Source organism: Musa acuminata, chromosome BXJ2-8, assembly GCF_036884655.1.
Source record: "Musa acuminata AAA Group cultivar baxijiao chromosome BXJ2-8, Cavendish_Baxijiao_AAA, whole genome shotgun sequence".
In the NCBI taxonomy this organism is placed as follows: Eukaryota; Viridiplantae; Streptophyta; class Magnoliopsida; order Zingiberales; family Musaceae; genus Musa; species Musa acuminata.
Window position 1 is genome coordinate 11,268,302 of NC_088345.1, and position 21,847 is coordinate 11,290,148.

Genomic DNA, 21,847 nt, shown 5'->3' on the forward strand with positions numbered 1-21,847 from the left:
TGAATATTATCATGTAATATATGTGACTATGTTGAGTAGTCCATATTAGAAGTATAACCAGTGAAAGGAGCTACAAGTCCATCACGAGCCACCAAAGGATATATTATTTTATTGTATAATTTCTTGGATGCATGTATGAACGAATAAATGTAAATGAATGAACATTGTTAACCATGTATCCATGTCGAGAGTAGGTACGACGATTCCCTTCGAAAATTAGCAGGTCGCTAAATGGTTTCTCTATCAATTATTAGAGGAATGTGTCCTAACTTGGACGAGTGAGCGATACCACTTTATCCACTATTATGAGTACGATATGAGTTCTCTTTATTCACTATCGCGAGGAATCTATCTTATGGAATATGTCTCTATATTCATTATTGTAAGAGTGCAATATTTATGCATGTCTTTATTATCTGACTATTATATATGTCATAAAGATGTGTTATATATAATTGATGCATGATTTTATTTACCGTATAAGAATTTTTTTTTTAATACATAAGTTTTATAATATATATATTATGAATATTAAAGATTATTTTTATGAATTTTCAAATATTACTATTAATGTGTGGTCGATGATATATATATATATATATATTTTTATCTTATATTTATTTTTAGAATAATTTATACTATATTTGAGATTTGGATAAAGGATTTTTTACTAAAAAGATACAATTTTTTAGCTTAAAATTTTAACATTATAAAGATAAAAAAAATTATTTTTTTAAAAAAAGAATAAATTATGAATAATAGAATGAGATTTTTTTATATATATATAAACGTGGGACGAGACATGAGCTTTAGAAAAGCCTCGTCTTTTCAGATAAATCTTGTCTTTTTCTGGCTTGGACTTTTCATTTAGAAGCACATATAACCAACTTATAGCAGGAGGAGCTGAATTGTTCAAAGATTCCACAGATTATTCTGATGAGAATTTCCCCTCACAAAGTTCTTCTCTAATTAATGTCTTGAATCAATTTTGTCTCATGCCTACTTAATAATAACACAGTAAATGTGGCCTTTCCCTACTGTTTCAAAGAAAGAAGAACTATCCCAAACCAGTCGTACGTTTTTCACTGAAAGCTAAAAGATGCAATAGAATGACGTCTGCATTTTGTTACAAATAATTACAATACCATTTCTATTACGAAGTATGTGTTCTTCATCTTATGGGCGTCACGAATTTACTTTTATTGGTCGAACTATGAACTGTTTGTCCGGAATCACTCCCCATCAGTCGATCTGCTGAAGGCATCGATGTTTACCTGTATACTATCTCTACTTGACGTGGGGTCTCCCCCTCTACTCGATGGCACGGATTGAAAGGAGGCGTAATGGACGGTGGATCCAACACAACGATAACGTAAGGCGATAATTAATTACTAATTACTACACACATTATTTATTAATTATATATATATATATATATATATATATATATATATACGTATAATATTAATTTTCCACAAATTGAATGAATACAAAAGAAGCCTGATTTCGTTCTCTCCCACCGTCTCTTTCCTCTCCGACGAATTGGGCCGCCGTGAGGGGACGACGGACGAATTCCCGGTTTCCAAAGGCAAGAAGACCCCTTTGGAGATCAAACCGATTATTCGCTTCCTTCTTGAATTCCATATGGTCGAATTCGGTGAGTTAGGCATCGGTCGCCACGGCCGCTCCATTTTGGTACATCTAGGTTTTCATTTTTCTTGAAGATTTGTATTCATTCTTGTATGATCTTTGTTTCGACTTTGGCGATCGATAGGATACGTCGCGACCTTTTAGTTTGAATCTCTGAGTTATCTTTCTTTCGGTTCCTTCAGGTGATGAACAGGCCAAAGAAAAAGTCGCGATTTGTTCCCGTTTTGATCGAAGCTTGGATCCTCCGCGATGAAGTTGAACTATGATAAGAATCTGTGATGTATTTGGCCGGTCCAACGTCGTCCTTCGCTATGAGGGTGATGGCTGGTTTTCTCTCTTTGGTGCACTCAAACTTTTCGCCGTCGGCATGGGCAACTATTGTTGCCGGCTTCTTTGTTCTTGTTGCGCTTTCGTTTTCTGCCTTCCTTGTATTCGAGCACCTTTCTGCGTACAAGAATCCCGAGGTTTTCCTTACCTCCTCTCTCCTCCTTGCCTCTGTGTCTTCTCATTCTGCGTCCATGAACTTTCACATGTCCGTCATCTTTTTTACAGGAGCAGAAGTTCTTAATTGGGGTCATCTTGATGGTTCCTTGTTATTCGATCGAGTCTGTGAGTATTTCTTTCATAATCTTGGACAATGTTGATGTTGAAACCATATTGCATCAAAGTTGGCAGCTTCGTTTCGTGAATGTTGGTGGTTACTCTGAGTTACAGAAGCTCGTCCGACCACTTCGGATGCAAGTGTTTTTTTTATACAGCTTTCGGATGATATTGACAACTTAATAAATTGGTCACTTTCAGGAAGTGCCACTTCTTTGCCTCTCACTTTTCGCCAACCAAAAATCCTTAAAATTACATGTTATTGGTGGAAATTTATATCGATCCTTCATCAAAAACTTTGCTGCTTTATTTTATTATCGTTCTCTTTCCTCTGTAGATATGCTTAACATATATGTATTTTTTTTTCATATTGTAGTATGTGTCATTGGTGAATCCATCGCTCAGTGTTGATTGTGGTATCCTACGTGATTGCTACGAGGCCTTTGCCATGTACTGCTTTGGAAGATATTTTGTTGCTTGCTTGGGTATGCCTCTATCACGACAGGTTCTCTAGTTCAATTTGTTTAGGCACTCATCATTCAAGAGTGAGAAAATATTGCTATTTCTTTTCTTTGAAACTTGTGTAAAGTTCTTGATCGATTATGGATATAGTTATAGGTTATGATATTTCCTTTTGAATATTCTAATTGGTCCATATATACTTGAGTAATTACCAGCTAGTCCTGATGCTTCCTTGAAAATCCTCAAAGGTTGAAAAGAAAGAATATTAATTTGAATGGCGTTGGGAGATCTGTGAATATGATGTGGTTTCTGATGGTGAAGTGTTGCATAGGCATTTGAAAACCATAATGGTATCAGGCACCCAGCAACTTAAGATCCACCGGCTTACGTGAAGGGATAATAGGGAGAAGCATTCCATGTGCTGGATCGATCCAGTTGCATTCAGGTTAAAGATCTTTATTTAGTTTATGTTGGGTTCAAAATGGACTCGTAAAACAAGTCAAGACCATTACGAGTGTTTGAATTGGACTCGTGTTGTACTCCTGGTTGGATGTAGTTTCCACCGATGATAGCAATTTGGTTCAGATTCAGATCCGGATCCATCTATACCTGATCAATCTGGTTATATCCCTATTTCCACTTCATTAGTCAATATAAGATGGCTGCTTCTACCCAATGTTAGCCTTTTAGGTCTTGTTGCAGATAGTCATATACCTAATTTGCCTTGAACGCATCATAGCTCCATTCAAGAAGGTCATATGGCAAGCTGGTAGTACAATTCCTACTTGCATTAAAAGGTTGCATCTGTTGATAATCGGTACGTTTATGTAGGTAATAAGGAACTTGAAACAGTAAATATCAATTTTCTTTCTTTTCCAACTCTGGAACTTGCCCATTTGTTTCATTTACAATCTTTTTTAATGCACTCTAAACTCCAAACTACAATTTTCTTTTGTCAAATCTGCAATTCTGTGCATAATGAAGCATGCATCAGCTTCTTTACTTGATGTTTATGCGCACGCTTTGCTTGTGGACTGTCAGTGCAGTTTTCTCTGGAACTGTTCCAACCCTTGTTATACCCATCTCAAAGATCATAGTTTGCAATGCTTTGTATATTGATGTATTTCTTCTTGGTAATCGGTATTTAGTAAACTTTGCTGGTTTAGATGGAGAAGAGAGGACATCAAATTTTGCCTTTGTTTGTCCACCACTATGCTGCTTCTTGATAATGAAATTTAATTATACTTTGCTGGTTTAGGTGGAGAAGATAGGACAATTGAATTTATGGAGAGGGATGGTTGTTCTTCTGCCGCTACGCCCCTCCTGGATCATGCTTCAGAAAGGGGCGTTATTCATCACCATTTCCCAATGAACTATCTTTTAAAACCTTGGAGAGTTGGCAGGTGGTTTTACCAGCTTATAAAGTTTGGAATTTTCCAATATGTAAGAATAGATGCAAGAAAATCCTTTGTTTTTTTTTTTTTGTGTAGAAACAGTTCATAACAGATGTCTTTTTTTCTTGCAGATGATAATAAAGACTATCACAGCAATTCTGTCTGTGATTTTTGAAGCTTTTGGTGTATACTGTGAAGGAGAATTCAAATTGGGCTGCGGGTAAGACAAGTTTGATTATATGCTCAAAACTTGGACTTTGGTGGAAATAGTTTGACATCATGTTATTGTTCTTCTTTATTGTTCACTTTCTACATAAGTTAATGAAGTTTTCTCTTTCCTTTTAATGTGGATAATAAGTCAGATCATGTCGAAAGGTTTCTGAGGATAATTGTTGGGTTCACTCTTGAGGTTTTCTTAGCATCAGGGTCTGTTGTACCGAGTTGTACCGTCCGGTATGGGCGGTACGTACCGATCCGATAGGTTGTCGGTACGCGGACCGTCTTTTACCGGTCCGAGTGCACTGCAGACTGTAGCAGTGCTACAGTACTCGGCACACCTGGGTGTACCGCTCGGTATACCGTACCGTACCGGTATCGAGCCCAGGTCGAAATACCGGTACGGTACGTTATTACGAACCTTGCTTAGCATACACACTTTTTATTGGCCATGGTCAGTTGGCTTGGTTTGTCAGTACTTGTGTGTTACTTTCTCTTGTTTTCTTTACTAGGTACCCGTGAGCCTTACTATATCTGGGTTATTCTTGCTTTCATCAGCCATGACTGATCAATTTTCCTGTATATTATCGCCCTGGATATTTCTTAGTCGGAGGGTTCGAGATTCAGTAAAGGATGTAGAACCAGCTACAAAGATGCGTATCTTTGGTTTAATTTACTGGGAGCACATTATTTGACTGTATTATCTAGAGACATGCTGTGAAGCCTTGTGTGTGGGAACCTTGCATTTGCCTTGAGCACATGATTACAAATTGAAGATGTTATATACTATCCATACTAATATGATATACTCTCATTGCTCCTGACATTCTGGTCTTACAAAGCCTATCACGATAGGTTTTTGTTCTTAAATGTGCACATCCTGTTTGTTAAGTGGAATTCATGGGCTTGGATCCCGTTTAGGTGTTTTACAGATATGTTGCAGGTAGAATGCTGTTGAAGGTGATGGTTATCTGAAGCTATTTTTTTTTTGTTCATCTGGTTCTTGGGTTTTTGGCACTTTACTCACAGGACAGAATTGTGGGTCCTTGTATGAAGCTGCTAAATTTTGTTTGGAAAAATAGGCTTAAAAGATAAAAACTGCTTTTAGTATAAAAGCCTTTATGAGGTTTCCTAACTAGTGAGCCACTTTAATTGTTGCAGACAACTAAGCCTTCTCTCTTTTGTGTTTCAGGTACCCTTACATGGCTGCTGTTCTCAATTTCAGTCAATATTGGGCCCTGTACTGTTTAGTTCAGTTTTACACTGCTATTAAGGATGAATTGGCACACACAAAGCCACTGGCAAAGTTCCTTATGTTCAAATCCATTGTCTTCTTGACTTGGTGGCAGGGTGTGACAATAGCACTACTCTATACATTTGGTTTGTTGAAGAGCCCTATAGCTCAAGGCTTGCAATTCAAGTCAAGTATTCAGGACTTCTTTATATGTATAGAGGTACTGTAAGCAGTCTTTTAGATGAGAATGTGCAATGTTCGATATATAAATGGCATAGGCAACCCGGTGAATTTTTTTGTTGTTTGATTTCAGATACTTTTATGATCGTTAGATATCTAAAAGCACCACTAGTTCCTTTCTCCAAATTTGATCATGACATTGTAATCCATCAATACATTTCTGAATAACCAAGTTCATCAAAATGCTCATATATTGTTTTGCTAGTTGGAAATTTCTGCAGTTGCAAGATTCATCTAAGCTGAAAGTTTTAACAGATTCACTTGTTCTTCCAGCACAGATGGCTGTAGCTGCTGTTGCTCACCTCTATGTGTTCCCTGCCAAGCCATATGAGCTATTGGCTGATCAGCCGCCTGGAAATGTTTCAGTGCTCGGAGATTATGCATCTGCAGACTGTCCTATTGACCCCGATGAAGTTAGGGACAGCACCCGACCTACAAAGCTGAGACTCCCTCAGCCTGATGTCAGTGCCAAATCTGTTACAGATATCAGAGAAAGTGTTCGGGATATTGTCGTAGGTGGTGGAGAACATGTAAGTCCATCCCATCTCTCATTATTTATTTGTTTTGCTGTTAGAAAAATCCACATCATGGCCATATAAATCTGCTAAACTTTGTAAGTTTATAGTTTTACGCTGACTTGTATCTGTAATGTCACATCACAACTGAAGACACAGAATATATTGAAAGCCGCTTTGACTGAGTTTAATATTGAGTCACCCTTCGATCACATAAGACATGAGGTAGCCTCATGAAATAGCATCGTCAGTTAGGCATATAGAACAGTAGACCATGTAGGGTGTACTGGCTTGGCTGATTTTATGTGAATTTCACTATTTCTTAGACAATTTTCTGAATAAACATTTCTTTGCTACTCCCAACCAATAATCACAGTTGTGTCTGCAAATATACCTGATTGTCAATATGTTTTTGTTAGAGTTTATATCTTTTCCCTTGCAGATTGTAAATGATTTCAAATTCACTGTAACCCAAGCCGTGGAGCCTGTGGAGAAGAGCTTCACAAGACTCAACGAGAAGCTTCACCGGATCTCCGAAAACATAAAAAAGCACGACAAGGATAGAAGGAAAGCTAGGGATGACAGCTGCATCACATCGCCGATGAGGCAGGCAGTCCGTGGGATAGATGATCCTCTCTTGAATGGGACCACCAGCGACGGTGGGGCTTCCAGAGGAAGACAACGCTCAAGAAAGTCAGGTTATACCAGCGAAAACGGCGGAGAGAGTAGCAAACAGGGCCGTGGGGAATACGAGATTCATGGCTGCAGATGGGTCATAAGGGATTAACTCTGCCGCGAATAATGGTTTCAGTATCAACTGCACGAGAAGTTGTGTCTAATTCGGAGCATGATGCCACAAGAAACCATCTCCTTGCGTGTATATGTTGTGATAGATTCCATTCGTTTTTGCCATATTTGAATTGTATTTAGCGAAAGGCAAGCAAGTAGTGACATGTCCGTTGGAGATACATCTTATGTTGATTCATTTGGTACGTGAGCACATTCTTTGTTTCGCTCTCAGTTCCGTGGTAGCATGGCACTTTGCCCACCTATTATGCATTGCAAGACGGGTATTATTCGATCTGAGTCTGTTCGATATAAACCCGATCAAAGGATAAGATCCTGAAATCCAAATCAAATCCAATAGGAGATCGACCAGATGCATCATAACATCGGTTTATTTTGGTCAAACTGCAACATTTGACCCGACCCTGTTATGATGTAATAATAATATTAATATTCTGGTTGAAAACACATCAAAAATTGATTTGGATTGGTGGCCGACTGGGATCCGATTCATCATCGACGATGGTGGGCCAACGCGCGCATGCATGCAAGCGTGTCCGCCGTCGACGTGACATCATGACTTCCATCATCCTTATCCGTGTCCTCGGTCAACCCCAATTCGTGGGTCCCACTACGATTGGACGGATTGCCTTCCTAATTCCTTGATCGGAAACGGTCCGATCTCGACAATTCGACCGTTGGAACCGGTCCCCACGACCCAACGCACCCCCCACCCCAATATTTACATCCGCTCCTCCCGCAGCCTACAGTCAGAAACATTCTCTCTCTTCTTCTCCCTGCGATTTGGAGGAGAGACTTCTTCGTCGCGGCATCGGAGGAAGCCTGGGATGGACCTCCGGCCCCAGTTCGCGGTGTCTCCACGCCGCCTTCGCCCCCGCCGACCACCACCGGCCTCCTCCTACGACGCTCCATCAGTTCGAGCCCCGCCGCCAGGTACCATAACGCACGACCACCTGCCTCACCCGCTGTCGCCCCCGTCATTACTCTTGACATGATGTATGTACCTCCTACAGCAACCTCCAAGAGGCCGCCGCGACCGCACCGCTCGTCCGTGTCCGTCGAGTCGCCGGCCCGGACCGACCGCCGGCTGGTGTCATCGGAGCTGGCGGCGCTGGTCGAAAGAGCGAAAGAAGAATTCCAGAGCTGCGGCGACGCGGGAGCTGCAGCTGCCGTGTCCTCCGGGGGCGGCTGCAGGAGCCCGGTGTTCGAACGAGGGCGGTTCTACGAGCTCTACTCGGCGCGGAGGAACGAGAGGCTCAAGAGGAAGAAGGGGGAAATGACCGAGGAGGCGGTGGCGGAGGACCCGGGCAAGGCAGTGGAGCTTGCACGGAGGAGGGTGCCTAAGAAGGCGGAGGGGGTGAGGAAGTCGATGCCGGCGGACTTCTCGGTGGGCCGCGGCAGCAGCAGCAGCAGCCTGCGGTCGTCTGTGAAGAAGAGGCCGTACTCTGCTGCCGGTGTTGCCGAGTCGTCTGCCGGTGGTGGGCGGATAGTTAACGCCCGATCAGTGCGCAGGCTGTGAATTACCTTACAGGAACACTGGCGATCTTTCAGCTTAGAAGAATAGTTTGATTGGATGTTGTGTGGGTAGAAGAATCATTCATATCTTGGTTTTGGTCTCTCTCTTTTTTTTGTTTATTTCCATTTTTATTTTAGACAAATTAAAATGGGAGTATAGGAAGTAAAAGATATCTGAAAACAGTGATTATATATTTATTGTAGTTGACGACGATGATGATGATCTTTTTTTTTTTTAATGTATAAAATGTTCGTATTTTTTTAGTGGAATTTAGCTGCGTGGTGGAATCATTATTTTGGGAAAAGTTGGAGCAGGATGATGGTGTATGACAGCAGGGGAATATTTGATGAAACGCTTTGATTTCTTTCCCAACATTAACTCAATGCGTGATTCTTTTTTTGCCGGTGTGTAGGAGGAGAACTAAATTTATGATTATGGTATATATTAGTTGTCATAAATATAGAAAAATCTATGATATTAGTGAAAATTGATTATTTAATTTTAAATTAATGAATAAAAGAATGTATGTCAATCAGACTAATTAATCTCATGATATAAAAAGTGAATTCTCAAAATAATCAGTCTTAAATTTGTTATTTTTATGTTTTACAGAAAATTCATTGGAAGAAGTTTTTTAATAGGATTATAAAATTATCTTAATTTTATAATTGCAAATGACAAATTACATGGCTCACTCTGTTTTAAGTTTGTTGCTTATTTTTCATCTTTCATTTTATAAAATTAAGAAGATACATAATCAAAATTATAGACTTGATATTTAAATTAATATAAACAAATAATATATATTTATAAGGTTTAGGAAATAAATTAAAAAAAAGAAGAAATTTTATCGATCTTCAATCGTTGACTGAAATGAGTAAAAGTTAATTGGTGAAACAATTACAATCACATTTAATAATAGGATATTATTGGATGGCTACATCATCATCATGCTTTACCGTTAATATTGTCATGTAGCATATTATCCTGACAAGCATCCGAATCGATGTCGGATCCGTCGTGACATTGTCTTGCCAACGGCCACCTAGCAGATTCCCCTTGTCCACGCAGTGAAGGCCGGCAGCGAGTCTTCTTCTTCTTCCTCCGCCTCCTCCTCCTCCTCAGGTAATTCTCGAAGCGAGTCTCAAATACTTCTCGTTCTTCTCCTCACCAAATCTTTGCTTGAGATGCACCGTCGGGCGAGGTCAGAGGATCTGCACGGTTGTTCGGCAAATGCAGCGGTGTCGTAAGCGGACTTCATCAGTGTCTCGTCTTCTTCCTCCCTCGATCGATCCTCTTCGGTGCTGCGCTCATCTCGCCATGAAAACTGATGCAGCAAACTTTGCATCACTTAATTAATCGACATAAATTCTTGCTGGCAGTGCATTTATTGTTTGGATTTTTTTGCCTCTTAAATCAGTGTTAGATAGAAACACTTTTTGGGACTCAAATTCCAATCTTTAATATGGTAGAAATCGTATTATACCGCTTGATTCAATCCCTCAAATATGTTCCAACCTTATCTTCCCAACAAATCTAAATCTAAAGCTATGATAATAATTCCATCCAAAAAGGAGAATTTGTGATAACTGAAAGATTAGGAATTATTTGATTCATTATTTATTATTTTTATATCTTTGTTTATGATTGATTATTCTAATTATGGTTTCAGAATATCATATATATATATATATATATATATATATATATATATATATATATATATATATATATATTCCCAGTTCAAATAATTATCCGTCTTCTTCTTTTCTACTGGCAACCCAACAGAGTCGATGGATTGGTGGGTTTAAGTCCCTAAGGGAATACTAAGTGAAGTATAAGAGATATAAGGAGCGGATAGAAGAGGGTGCGAGGGAAGGGAAGGGAAGGGAAGAGAGAGAGACAGAGAGAGAGATGGCGTTTCAGAGGCGGCGACGACAGGAGCGGCGGGTGGTCCCAGCAGTGCCGGCCGCGGCAGCCATCTCCGGTGGCGCGCTCCTCATCATCGCCGTGCTTGCCTTCCACTCCCTCCTCGCGCCCTCGCCCCTCTTAAACGGCGCTGCCCCCGACATGGCTGGGCCCGCCCGCCACCGCCGCGCAAAGCCTTCCTCCATCTTGGTACGGTCCAAGAAAGCACTCGTTTTGACGGGTTTCTCGTCGTCGTTCCTGTCCTTTGACATGATTCGTTGGTTTGTAGCTCAAGAAACCGGTGGACCTACAGAGGAATGCCGCCGGCGCCGTCGATGCTTTTCGTGTGCCGGTGCGTTGCTCTTGTTCTTCGTTTCGTCTTTTGACCGACCGTGCTTTTAGGAAAAGTGAATGGGAACGTACGGATTGAGGACTAGATGCTTGGTTTTCGTTAAAGATGGATTCTATTTTGCTTTTGATCACATCGAATCGTCTGATATGGGTTGGATTGTTAGAGTGGAAGAGGGAGCCCGGTGACCGACCTTTGGGGTTCGAAGCAGTCTAAAGATTACCATGGATGCAGCAATGCTAGCAGCGGGTTTGCGAGTAGGTATTGTTCTTTTGTTTGTTTTGTTCTTGATATGATATTTTATTGATTTAATTCGGTTGGGGAATTTGATGGAAGCTTTTTCATGATGTTCTTGGAAGGTTTAATCCCGAGACTTCGATCTTGTCTGGGTTTGGTGCAGTTCTAAGGTTTAATTCGATTTTAGTGATCTGATAAGGAATATTTATCTCATTTTACAGCTGCGGAAGCCAATACTCTTCCCAATAGGTATTTGATTATTGCTACTAGTGGTGGGCTTAATCAACAAAGAACAGGGGTGAGTTAAATGTTCCTATCTTTTTATTTTAGGTAAGCAAGATCGTCATGTTCATTGATTGGTTCATCTTTTCTAGGACAGTTGTCTCAAAAGGGTTGTGAGTTCTCTGTGATTTCAAACAATTTTTGCTCCATTGTGACATTTGTTATGTCAACGGCCTCCCGATCGGTGTTTGGATGATTAATATGCTGGAAGATTGTGAAGTTCATGACAAATAATTTCTTGGTTCATGCCATGGAAGATGCCACTGAATACTGCTCATCTTGCAAACACTGGTCTTTCTCTTGGCATGGGCATCCTATGACCATTTTTGGAACAATAACTTGATATCCAGGCTTAAGGTTTCCACGTAGCTTTGAAAACTGGTGTTAACAAGAACTTGACACTTGCTCAACCATCCACAAGCACTTTCATAGTGGTCGATTTCACTTGGTGCAGCACTGACCTGCTACATAATCTGGGTATCTTATCTTGATTAGCACTTCTGCTTATAGTTCCAGGTGTATCTAAGGCATTACATGTATGAGTATACATTCTCTAGTTTCTCTTAGGGCATAAAGATTTGTCATTGTATGATCCCCTCAACCTGTGGATATGGCTTCAAATAGTTATCCGATTCAGGTTCTAAAATTGTTACTAGTTGCAAATGATGACAGATCTCAACCATTGTTATGGAAATATAATTGATTTGATCTATTTATTACTGACCTTTAGCCTCGGTAATGCAGTTCCAATGTCTCTAGAATTATACTTTGTTTCCACGATGCAGTTTGTTGTCTTCATATTTGATGGTTTATCTTCCTGTGTGTTTGACTGTTTCCACGTTTAATATGGAAATCATTGCATATGGTTACTGATGGAGAAAATTCTCTGTTGTTTACAGATAATCGATGGTGTTGTTGCAGCTCGAATTTTGAATGCAACACTTGTTGTTCCTATATTGGATCAAGACTCTTTCTGGAATGATGCTAGGTTTGCTTCTAAGTACTGTTCCTCTTTTTGCAAGTGATTAGCTACTTATAGATCAAGTCATCAAATACTAAAAAATCAAGCATTTAAATCTTTGGTTACTGAAGCATTTTCTTCTTTCATGATTGTATGTCACAGTGATTTTTCCGACATCTTTGATGTTGACTGGTTCATTACGTCTCTCACAAAGGATGTCAAGATTATCAAAGAACTTCCTGAAAAAGATGGTAAAGTCATTTGGACTCCCTATACGATGCGTGTTCCTAGGAAGTGCACCCCGAGATGCTACCAAAGTCGAGTCCTGCCCGTGCTTACGAAGAAGCATGTAAGTTGCCTAGAACTAGACCGTTTTTTCCAAATTTCTTAAATTCACGAAAGTCCAGTTTTTTTCCCAGATATGACATCAAGAAAAGCTAGTGTCATAACAAACCCAACTCTTTTCCAGGACCAATGTATGAACAAGTAACAAATTCCACTAGGGATTGCTAGATGAACTATTTAGATAATATTTTGGATTTTTTTCCTTTATTTTAATTATATATATATATATATATATATATATATATATATATTTGTGATAGCAAGTTTCTAATAATCAAGATACAAGATTGTTGGCTATGATAATAGTTTACTTTGCTTGGAAGAGAACACTCTTGTGTGAGTTCAATTGGAACTTGCTATGTAGACTTTACCTGAGAGATTAAGTTGAGCTTATAATATATCTCATGCACTGATGCATAACATTTTTACATAGGAATGTAAGAGTCAGAGCGTGATGTGGCCATCATAGGAATCAAAGACTTTGTAGTTAAATCTGCGGCTCTAGCATCATGTATGAGAAATTGTGTAGATTATCAAAGATGTTCTTGTTAGAATATTGTTTGTTGATTCTTGAAACTTGTTCGCATGTTCTAGTCTACTTTAATTCAGAATCTCATATAGGATTCTCAAAAATGATTTTTTTGGTGTCTGCAATAGAAATTTAAGGACTGCTACCGAGTCTTTGTTTTCAAGAGTAATTACGACTATATATTGTTTCCAGTGATGGAGACGACTGTGCCTTGTGTAGGCTTTACCTACTAATTTTGGTTCATTTATTTCATTCAGCATGTGTATCCCATAAGGGAATTAACTGCTTCTGTGGATTGTCTATGCCCATCTTTTTTGAAATGCAGGTTGTTCGGCTGACAAAGTTTGACTATAGGCTTTCAAACAAGTTGGACATTGATCTTCAGAAGCTGAGATGCAGAGTAAATTATCAAGGCCTAAAATTCACAGATCAAATACAAGTAATGGGTGACACTCTGATTCAGAGAATGAAGGCTAGAAGCAAGCACTTTATTGCCCTTCACCTAAGGTAAAAACATAATATGGTGATATTGCTTGCCTATGGATACAGATGCTCAAATTTAGCTCTTCTCATCATGTGCTTGTTAGTTGTGCAAGTAGTTTGCTGGATTAAGTTATGAAATAATTTTATATATTATGACCAATATATTAATTGATACCAAGCTTGGGCTTATCTTTCCATAATTTTCATCTAATATCTTCTTGTGTTGGATCTTGTTCTCTTTTTATTCAATGTATTGCTCAATCTGGAGATAATCATTGATTCAGTTTCTCCTGATTAGCTAGTTCATGAGCCATATATTGATCTGTTGATTCTGTTAACTCTTCTGTGACACTTGAAAACTTTTAAGGCTAAGTTTTCCTCGTATGTGCCCTCATTTTAGTCTTAGTTTAGCTATCATCATTATGATGTGTTAAGCATTTGCTGGTCCATGATCCAGTCCCCATTTGTACACCAAAATCAAAATGCAAATATGATAAGTCATTGTATTCTCCTACTATTAGCCTCTTGCTACTGTTTTCTCTTGTCTCGAAGGTTCTTATGTGGTGCCTTTTCTTCGTTCTAGTTATGTAGGTCGTTGAGGTCGTCTTGAAGCTGCAGGTTCATGAGCTTATAAGTGGATAAAATTACTCACTTAAAGTAGTTAACATATTGCATATACATCACTCCTACACTTGCCTGACATTAGTTGAATTTGAACCTTCAATTTCTACTACAAATTTAAATTTCTGAAAACCTTCTTGGGCAGCATATTTCTCATAAATAATTGTTTCCTTCCCCGTTTTATTTCTTTTTTTGTATGTGGTCTCATTGCAGAGCAATCTTATGGTTAAAAAAATAACTCCTAAAATGTCTTATGATGAAACTTCAAAGATCTCCAACTTGCTTTCCTTTCTCAACTTTTGGTTTCTCTTTTGGCTATCAATATGATATTCAACCCTTGTCTTGGTAAAATAGCTATTTCCCAAAGTTTCATGAGGCTGGTAATGTAACTTCTAAAAGATCTATGATAAACAACGTGCCTCTAATTGACAGATTTGAACCTGATATGCTTGCCTTCTCTGGGTGCTATTATGGAGGAGGAGAGAAAGAAAGAACAGAGTTAGGTGCCATACGCAAGCGGTGGAAGAACTTGCATGTAAGCCTTCACTTTTCAGTCTATTGAATGCAATGCATATTCCTTTGTTGCTACCTTTCATTCACAGTTGTAAGTTATATATACACACTTTGTGCAGGCAAGCAACCCAGAGAAAGGACATCGGCATGGTAAATGTCCACTTATACCTGAAGAAGTCGGTCTTATGCTCAGGGCATTGGGCTTTGGGAATGACGTTCATCTCTATGTGGCATCTGGTGAGATATATGGGGGAGAGGAGACATTGGCACCTCTGAAGGCACTGTTTCCTAATTTTCACTCGAAAGAAACTCTAGCAACCAAGGAGGAACTGGCACCATTCTCATCATATTCATCTCGTATGGCTGCACTTGACTTCATTGTATGTGATGGCAGTGATGTTTTTGTGACCAACAACAATGGCAACATGGCCAGAATGTTGGCCGGTCAAAGGTAGCTCTATTTCTTTGTGACGATATCATATGTGAACAGTTCAAACTTACTAACCCCCCATTTGCTTTGGCATCTTAATGCAGGAGATACTTTGGACACAAGAGGACAATACGACCGAATGCTAAGAAATTATACTCGTTGTTTCTGAACAGAACCAGCATGACCTGGGAAACATTCTCCTCCAGAATCTGCATCTTTCAAAGAGGATTCATGGGAGAGCCTAATGAGGTCAGACCAGGCAGAGGTGGATTTCATGAACACCCTTCAGCATGCATATGTGGAAGTTCCGAGGTTGCAGCTCATTCTAATCACGATATCCAGACCAACCTTGGGAATAGAAATTTGAAGAGCAATGTAAGCCGAATTGCTGGAGAAACAATAGACAACCATTCTAGCTACGAGGATTTTGACAGGATTGACTTGGATGATGGGGAAAATACACCTTTACATAGAAGTACCTCCAGTGGGATGGAATCAGAGTACAATGTCTTCATCAGACGAGAGGATCAAGAACTGGAAGACATAATTTGAGATTAGAATTGATGCCTGGATCTCGAGGGGAGTTTCCCTCTCAACCATTCTTTCATCATCTTTCTTTATACCTACTCAAGATTTTTGCTTCTGAAAGAAACTTACAGAGGAGCTGCTTACAATATATAATTGTCGGTCTTGGTGAAGTGGAGTTCAAAATTCTCCAACAAAAGGTAATTAGGATAAAACAATCAGATGCAAAGAAACTAAGTAAATTTAGATTTTCTTATGTCATTAAATTTCATGGTAGTAGAGATTGTTTTCTCTGTCTGACCACAAAAATCAGAATTTTTCTATGAAGTGACATCATTTTCCTAAACATGATTTTGTCAAGTGGGCTGTGTCAAAGAAATGAGATGATTTCTTGCTGTTGGGATGATGCCGATTCCAAGTCTTATTTGATATGAAATTACAAATTCCATGGTGAAATGCAAATGTGGAAGATGTGACATGAGAAGCTGCTAATTATACTTTTTTGTTACTTCTGTTTCATGATTTTTCTTCATGTTATCTCCTGTCTAACGCAAATTCTTTTCTGCTTCTCTCAGGTACAGAAACAACAAGATCTTTACACTGCATAAAGTCTTGGATATCAGATATTTAGAGATCCCTTTAATCATCTCATCAACCAGAAGAGCTTGGCAGATTTTGGCAGAATTAGAAGTTCATTCTTTAATAATTTCCTCTCTTTCTTTTATTTGCGTTTTGTTCACCTATTTTTATTAAATATATTATAAATCTTTTACCATCTTAACAAGTTGTATGGTGGGTGTAGAAAGACTCATATATCCCAAGTAAAATTATAGTTTTACCTTTTAGAAATTAAAATTTCTTAACTTATGTCTTTAATTATAAAATTTACTAACTTGATCTATTTTAATCAAATATTTTGATCGAACTTAATCATGATTGTATATTGATTATTTAATTGGATTTAGATTTGATCAATCAAGTTTTGATCAAATTTAGACAAAATCAATTTTTGATCAATTTTTAATTTTGATCAACTTTTATTTTGATGGGTCTAATAAGACAGATGGTAGGCTTGTTGGGCCTAATTTGGTAGATAGTTGGTTTAAATCTATAAGCTCAATTTAGGTAGTCCAAATCTAGGTTTACCCAATTAAATGGGATTGATTGGTCTAATTTAGGATTCTATATAAACTTAAAAAAAATATAAATTATGACTTTCTTTTATAGTTTCGATATGGATAAAATTTTGTATATGATAATTATATTTAATTATTTTTCTTGATATTTATTTGATTATTCACATGTTTGAAATTATGAAATAATATTTAATTTTCATGTAAAGATATGATTTATAATTTATCATGATTATTGTTATCATATAATTTTTTTATGCTGGCTAATATTTGATAATTATTATATTTATTATTTTATTGTTATTGAATTATTTCAGCATATATTAGATTGAAAAATTTTGGTGAATAATATTTATAACTTTTATCCCTAAATTTTATTTGACTAATAGTTGCTAAAGTGACTTAGGATGCTAAACTTATGGGATGTGAATTATAATAAAATTTTATCATTTATAAAATATTTTAAATTATATTTTATATTATTATATTAGTTTTATAGCTATCGAAGTGGTCTAGACTAATAACTTATAAAATTATACTGAAAAATTAGTCATAAATAATATCAAGAAAAATAATATTCATAATGTCAAACATAATTAGGAGATTTAGATTAAGATAATCAACTTTAAATAATTATGTGATAAGGTAGGATGATATTATTTTGGATATTCTTGTAGTTCAGAATTATATACTCGGAGGTAGTAATACTATTTCATAAAAATGGTATCAATCATTTGTAAATAATTTTAAGAGAACAATAAATATATCAATATTTCTTCTAAAGGTGAAATAGAGATGATGGTAATAGTTCAATATTATTATAAAACTCAAAGCATTAATATTATATTATTATAATGATATCTTTATCATTATATTCTTATAAATATTTTTTTAGATTAAATTATTATAAATGATTTGAACATATACAATTTATACTTAGTGTATTGGACATTAATTAGATTAGTTGAAAAGATCATAGATATAACTACCAAAAGTTTTTTGAAACAAATAATTGAGATAAATATAGTTGAGTCATTTATCGTATAATTTATTCTTAATTTTATTTTTTTAGTTTGGTTCATTTAAAATTTACTATAATAAAATTAAAAATAAGTGAAACTTAAATGAGTTAACTAGTATACATATTTTAAAAAAATTAAAATTAAAATGGGTAACAATAAGGGAAAGTTAAAATGTAAATCACTTGAGTTTTTAAATACTATATAAATTCATAAAAGAAAAATCTTCACTAGTAAAGTTTTACTTCTATGGCAAGAAAGATAATGTGAAAAAAGATTCTAAAGGTTTTAGTTGAAAACTGAAAATTATAAGTTTAATCTTTGTATGTTTCGAATCAAACGTTATATAAATTCTTTTCTAATATTTGATAGATTGATTTTAATGCTTCAACTTATATTACCAATAATAGAGGTTTCTTTTAACATGAAAAAGTAAAAGAGTATGGAATATTCATCATTATAGGGAATGATCTTAAAGCGAAAACGTAGTTGGTACTTATCAAGTATGTCTAAAGACGATTCATTTGATAAATCTTGAGGATATATACTATATTCCTATAACTCTAGAAATTTAGTTTAAGTGAAGATATTGTTTCTCTTTTAGTAAAGGTAAACTCATCATAATTTAATAAATATTTTATTTTGTATTATAGTATATATATAATTAATATAAATCTTAAGTTTGTAAGATCCTATAAACAAATATTAGAATGAAATATAGTTTCATAAACGATTATATATGTCTATTTTCTATTTTAGTGGAGAGAGATATTTTATCATATTTATAGATTATCTATTAAAATATGACTAGCTAAGGTTTCAAGGTATTGAGAGCTTTAGGTATACATAAATGAAGTTAAAAAAAAAAGGTAGAAAAGTTTAAAATTATTAGATTTGATAGGAGTGATAAATTTTATAGTACTTATAATGAGTTGAATCATAATTTTAGGTTTTTTGCTAGATTCTTTAAAAACCAGAATATTTGTATTTAGTATGTTTTACTAGATATGTCATAACAAAAGAGGATTGCTGAAAGATTAAATAGTATTCTTATGGATATGTTTAGAAGCATGATGAGTCATTATTTTATATCCGAATCAAGGAGAAGCTCTAAGGATAATTATATATATCTTGAATAAGATTCATAATAAGTCGATTCTTGGTAAGTCAATTCCATTACTCATTTTGAGTTGTGGACTCATAGAAAATCCAACTTGAGACATCTATATATTTGAAATTTTCTTATAGAGATAAGGATCTTTAAATCATATAAAAAGAAATTAGATTCAAAAACTATTTATAGATATTTTATTATTTATTTAAAATTTTTAAAAGGTATATATTTTATTACTTTAATCATAATACAAGGATAGTTGAATTTGATAATACAAGATTCCTAGAAAATAGTAAATTAGTAAAAATAAAAATCTTAAAATTTAATCTTGATATTGAGAAAATAGAGGTTGATATTCCTTTATCATTTTATATTCGAAAGATTGTTATTCCTCAAATCACTAAAAGAATTAATGATGGTGAACAACATATAATTGATGAAATCTCACTTAATATTGATATGGCAATTGATGAACTTGTTGAATAATCATAATCGATAATTTTTTAGAATATCTTAAAGGGAAAGGAGACTTGTTAATTTTATTATTATTATATAGTATATCTACAATAATCATATTATGACATAAGAATTAAAAGACCCCTAATTGTTTTCAAAATTTATGAAAAATAATAATTTTAAAAAATGATATGATATAATAAAAAAAAAGTTGAAATCAATGAACTAAAATAGTATATAAGAACTCGTCAAATTACTCAATAACTATTAAATAATCTATTATATAAATATGACTCAAAAGATAATCTCAAACAATATAACAGTTACACTTGGGCCGAAAGGTTTTACTCATAAAAAATACATCGATTAGAATGAGATTTTTTTATTTTTAAATAAACTTATTAAGAATTAGTGACTCATTATGATTTTGAGTTATAACATATGGATGTGAAAATAAGTTTTCTAAACAGAGATATAGATTTATATGGATTAACTCTAAATGATTTATAAAGAAAATAAAATAAATATAAATTTTGGTATACAAATTTAGAAAATCTATTTATGACCATATATAATCTTTTAGACAATGGTATATAAAGTTTCTTGATACTATTACTTCTTTCATATTTAAGGAAAATACTATTGATTAGTATTTATATCTAAAGATCAGTTGAAACTAATTTATTATATTGGTCCACATTTGGATAATAATTTGCTTTCTAGTAATAATCTTAGTTTATTATTTCAAACCAAGAAATTTTTCATCAAGAATTTTAAGATAATTAATATGAATGAGGCATCTTATATTATTGGCATTAATGTATTTAGGGATAGATCTTAAAGATTGCTAAGACTATCTCAGAATGGGTAAATTGATTGAGACTTGAAAAGATTTAATATAAAGCTTTATTCAGAAATAAGAAAAGTAAAAAATTTTAAATAAAATAAGTGTTTTTAAAATGACTTAGATAAGAATCAGATTAAAAAAAAAAATTCTTATGTATATGTAGTTGAAAGTCTATTATATGCTTAAGTTTATACTAGACTAGCTATCAACTTTGTAGTCGGAATACTGGATGTATGTTAGAGTTACCCAAGAATGATACACTAAAAAACTAAAAGGAAGTAATACGATACCTAGAAAGGATAAAGAATTATATACTCACATATATGAAATTAGATCAGCTTGAAATGATGATATTTTTATATATTAATTCTATAAATTATCTCGATGAAAACAGAAGTCCACTTTACATTTTATATTTATATTAGTTGGAGGGATAGTTTACAGGAAAAGAATTAAGCAATATATTATTATATTATTAATAATAAAAGCTAATTTTATGATATGCTTTAAGGTCACTAATTAAGCCTTATAATTGTAAAATTTTATCTCAGGACTTAGTATGGTCAGACTCAATTGCTGAGCCACTGAAGATACTTTGAAAATATTACAGTAATTTTCTTCTTTAAAAACGTTGAGTACTCTAGTAATTTTATGTATTATGATATAAAATATCTAATGATTATATAAAATAATCCAAACATAATTAATATCAATTAAGAACTTTTATTGTATTGATTATTGATCTATTCACTAAGGCGTTACAACTTAAAGTGTTTGAAAAGAATATATTTTTATGGTTGAGTTTGTGAGCAACTCGATATGCTGATGCATGTTTGAGTGGATATTATAATTAACATTCTTTGTTTGTATAGTTAAAATTATTTATTTATGCTATTATGTTCATTTTTATATACATATATATAATATTTTAATATGTCTAACAAGATTATCTTGACAAGACAAATTACAAGAGTTATTTTAGGCTATATAAGAAACAATTACTAGTATTATGGTATATAAAAGGAAGTATGACATTAATGATATACAATCATTATAACTCATATTAATAATCAGACTTAATATAATATTATGTTTATTGGATTTATTGATTTGTTTTATAAGTTTCGTGCACATGTATAAAATATTTTTCAAAAATTTAAAATTTAATTAAGTAAAATTATTTTTAAATATTTTATTTTATTTTATTTTATTTTAAATTTTTTTATATCTTATCATTGATTGATAATAAAAAAAAATTAATTTTGGTAAAATTTCTTAGGAGATAACTTTGATAGGAGGGATTTCTCTAATTAGTATTCTAAACCCTTCGTTCTTATCTGTAAAAAGACAAGACCTTATAGGGACGAAAAAAAATCAGTTATTGAGAGATTATAGATCTTTCTCTCATCTCCCCTCGATCCCTAATACATCGCTTATTGCGGTTTTATAAATGATAAGAAG

The 21,847-nt window shown here is 34.9% G+C and overlaps 3 protein-coding genes across 4 annotated transcripts; all 3 read left to right on the plus strand.

Moving 5' to 3' along the window:
• Positions 1 to 1,493: 1,493 nt before the first annotated feature.
• Positions 1,494 to 7,331, plus strand: LOC135619183 (protein LAZ1-like). Its single transcript, XM_065120943.1, has 9 exons — positions 1,494 to 1,657; positions 1,833 to 2,114; positions 2,203 to 2,259; positions 2,627 to 2,735; positions 3,971 to 4,155; positions 4,238 to 4,326; positions 5,515 to 5,776; positions 6,075 to 6,326; positions 6,754 to 7,331. The coding sequence occupies exons 2-9, from the start codon at positions 1,929 to 1,931 to the stop codon at positions 7,096 to 7,098; spliced, it is 1,485 nt and encodes a 494-aa protein (XP_064977015.1). The 5' UTR covers positions 1,494 to 1,657; positions 1,833 to 1,928; the 3' UTR covers positions 7,099 to 7,331.
• A 521-nt stretch (positions 7,332 to 7,852) lies between these two features.
• LOC135618223 (uncharacterized) lies at positions 7,853 to 8,848 on the plus strand. Its single transcript, XM_065119091.1, has 2 exons — positions 7,853 to 8,051; positions 8,132 to 8,848. Exons 1-2 carry the CDS (start codon positions 7,946 to 7,948, stop codon positions 8,635 to 8,637), a joined length of 612 nt encoding a protein of 203 aa, XP_064975163.1. The 5' UTR covers positions 7,853 to 7,945; the 3' UTR covers positions 8,638 to 8,848.
• Positions 8,849 to 10,414: 1,566 nt separating this feature from the next.
• LOC103994531 (O-fucosyltransferase 16-like) lies at positions 10,415 to 16,631 on the plus strand. Of its 2 annotated transcripts, none has more exons than XM_009414895.3 (11): positions 10,415 to 10,752; positions 10,832 to 10,894; positions 11,058 to 11,148; positions 11,350 to 11,426; positions 12,310 to 12,398; positions 12,534 to 12,720; positions 13,571 to 13,752; positions 14,782 to 14,884; positions 14,982 to 15,313; positions 15,397 to 16,017; positions 16,393 to 16,631. In XM_009414895.3, exons 1-10 carry the CDS (start codon positions 10,549 to 10,551, stop codon positions 15,842 to 15,844), a joined length of 1,776 nt encoding a protein of 591 aa, XP_009413170.2. In that variant the 5' UTR covers positions 10,415 to 10,548; the 3' UTR covers positions 15,845 to 16,017; positions 16,393 to 16,631. The 2 variants fall into 2 exon arrangements, with proteins under 2 accessions (XP_009413170.2, XP_018685516.2); XM_018829971.2 differs by having other exon boundaries at positions 10,676 to 10,752; positions 11,058 to 11,152.
• The last annotated feature ends 5,216 nt before the right edge of the window (positions 16,632 to 21,847 follow it).

What these genes read in the sequence shown, in the direction of transcription:
- LOC135619183 (XM_065120943.1), top strand. Translation starts at nt 1,929, where the DNA reads ATGTATTTGGCCGGTCCAACGTCGTCCTTCGCTATGAGGGTGATGGCT. An exon ending in CTGCGTACAAGAATCCCGAG is followed by an intron (nt 2,115 to 2,202) that starts GTTTTCCTTACC and finishes TCTTTTTTACAG; the next exon opens with GAGCAGAAGTTCTTAATTGG. An exon ending in ACTTCTTTATATGTATAGAG is followed by an intron (nt 5,777 to 6,074) that starts GTACTGTAAGCA and finishes CTTCCAGCACAG; the next exon opens with ATGGCTGTAGCTGCTGTTGC.
- LOC103994531 (XM_009414895.3), top strand. Translation starts at nt 10,549, where the DNA reads ATGGCGTTTCAGAGGCGGCGACGACAGGAGCGGCGGGTGGTCCCAGCA. An exon ending in CAAAGCCTTCCTCCATCTTG is followed by an intron (nt 10,753 to 10,831) that starts GTACGGTCCAAG and finishes GTTGGTTTGTAG; the next exon opens with CTCAAGAAACCGGTGGACCT. An exon ending in TGCTAGCAGCGGGTTTGCGA is followed by an intron (nt 11,149 to 11,349) that starts GTAGGTATTGTT and finishes CTCATTTTACAG; the next exon opens with CTGCGGAAGCCAATACTCTT.
- LOC135618223 (XM_065119091.1), top strand. Translation starts at nt 7,946, where the DNA reads ATGGACCTCCGGCCCCAGTTCGCGGTGTCTCCACGCCGCCTTCGCCCC. An exon ending in AGTTCGAGCCCCGCCGCCAG is followed by an intron (nt 8,052 to 8,131) that starts GTACCATAACGC and finishes TACCTCCTACAG; the next exon opens with CAACCTCCAAGAGGCCGCCG.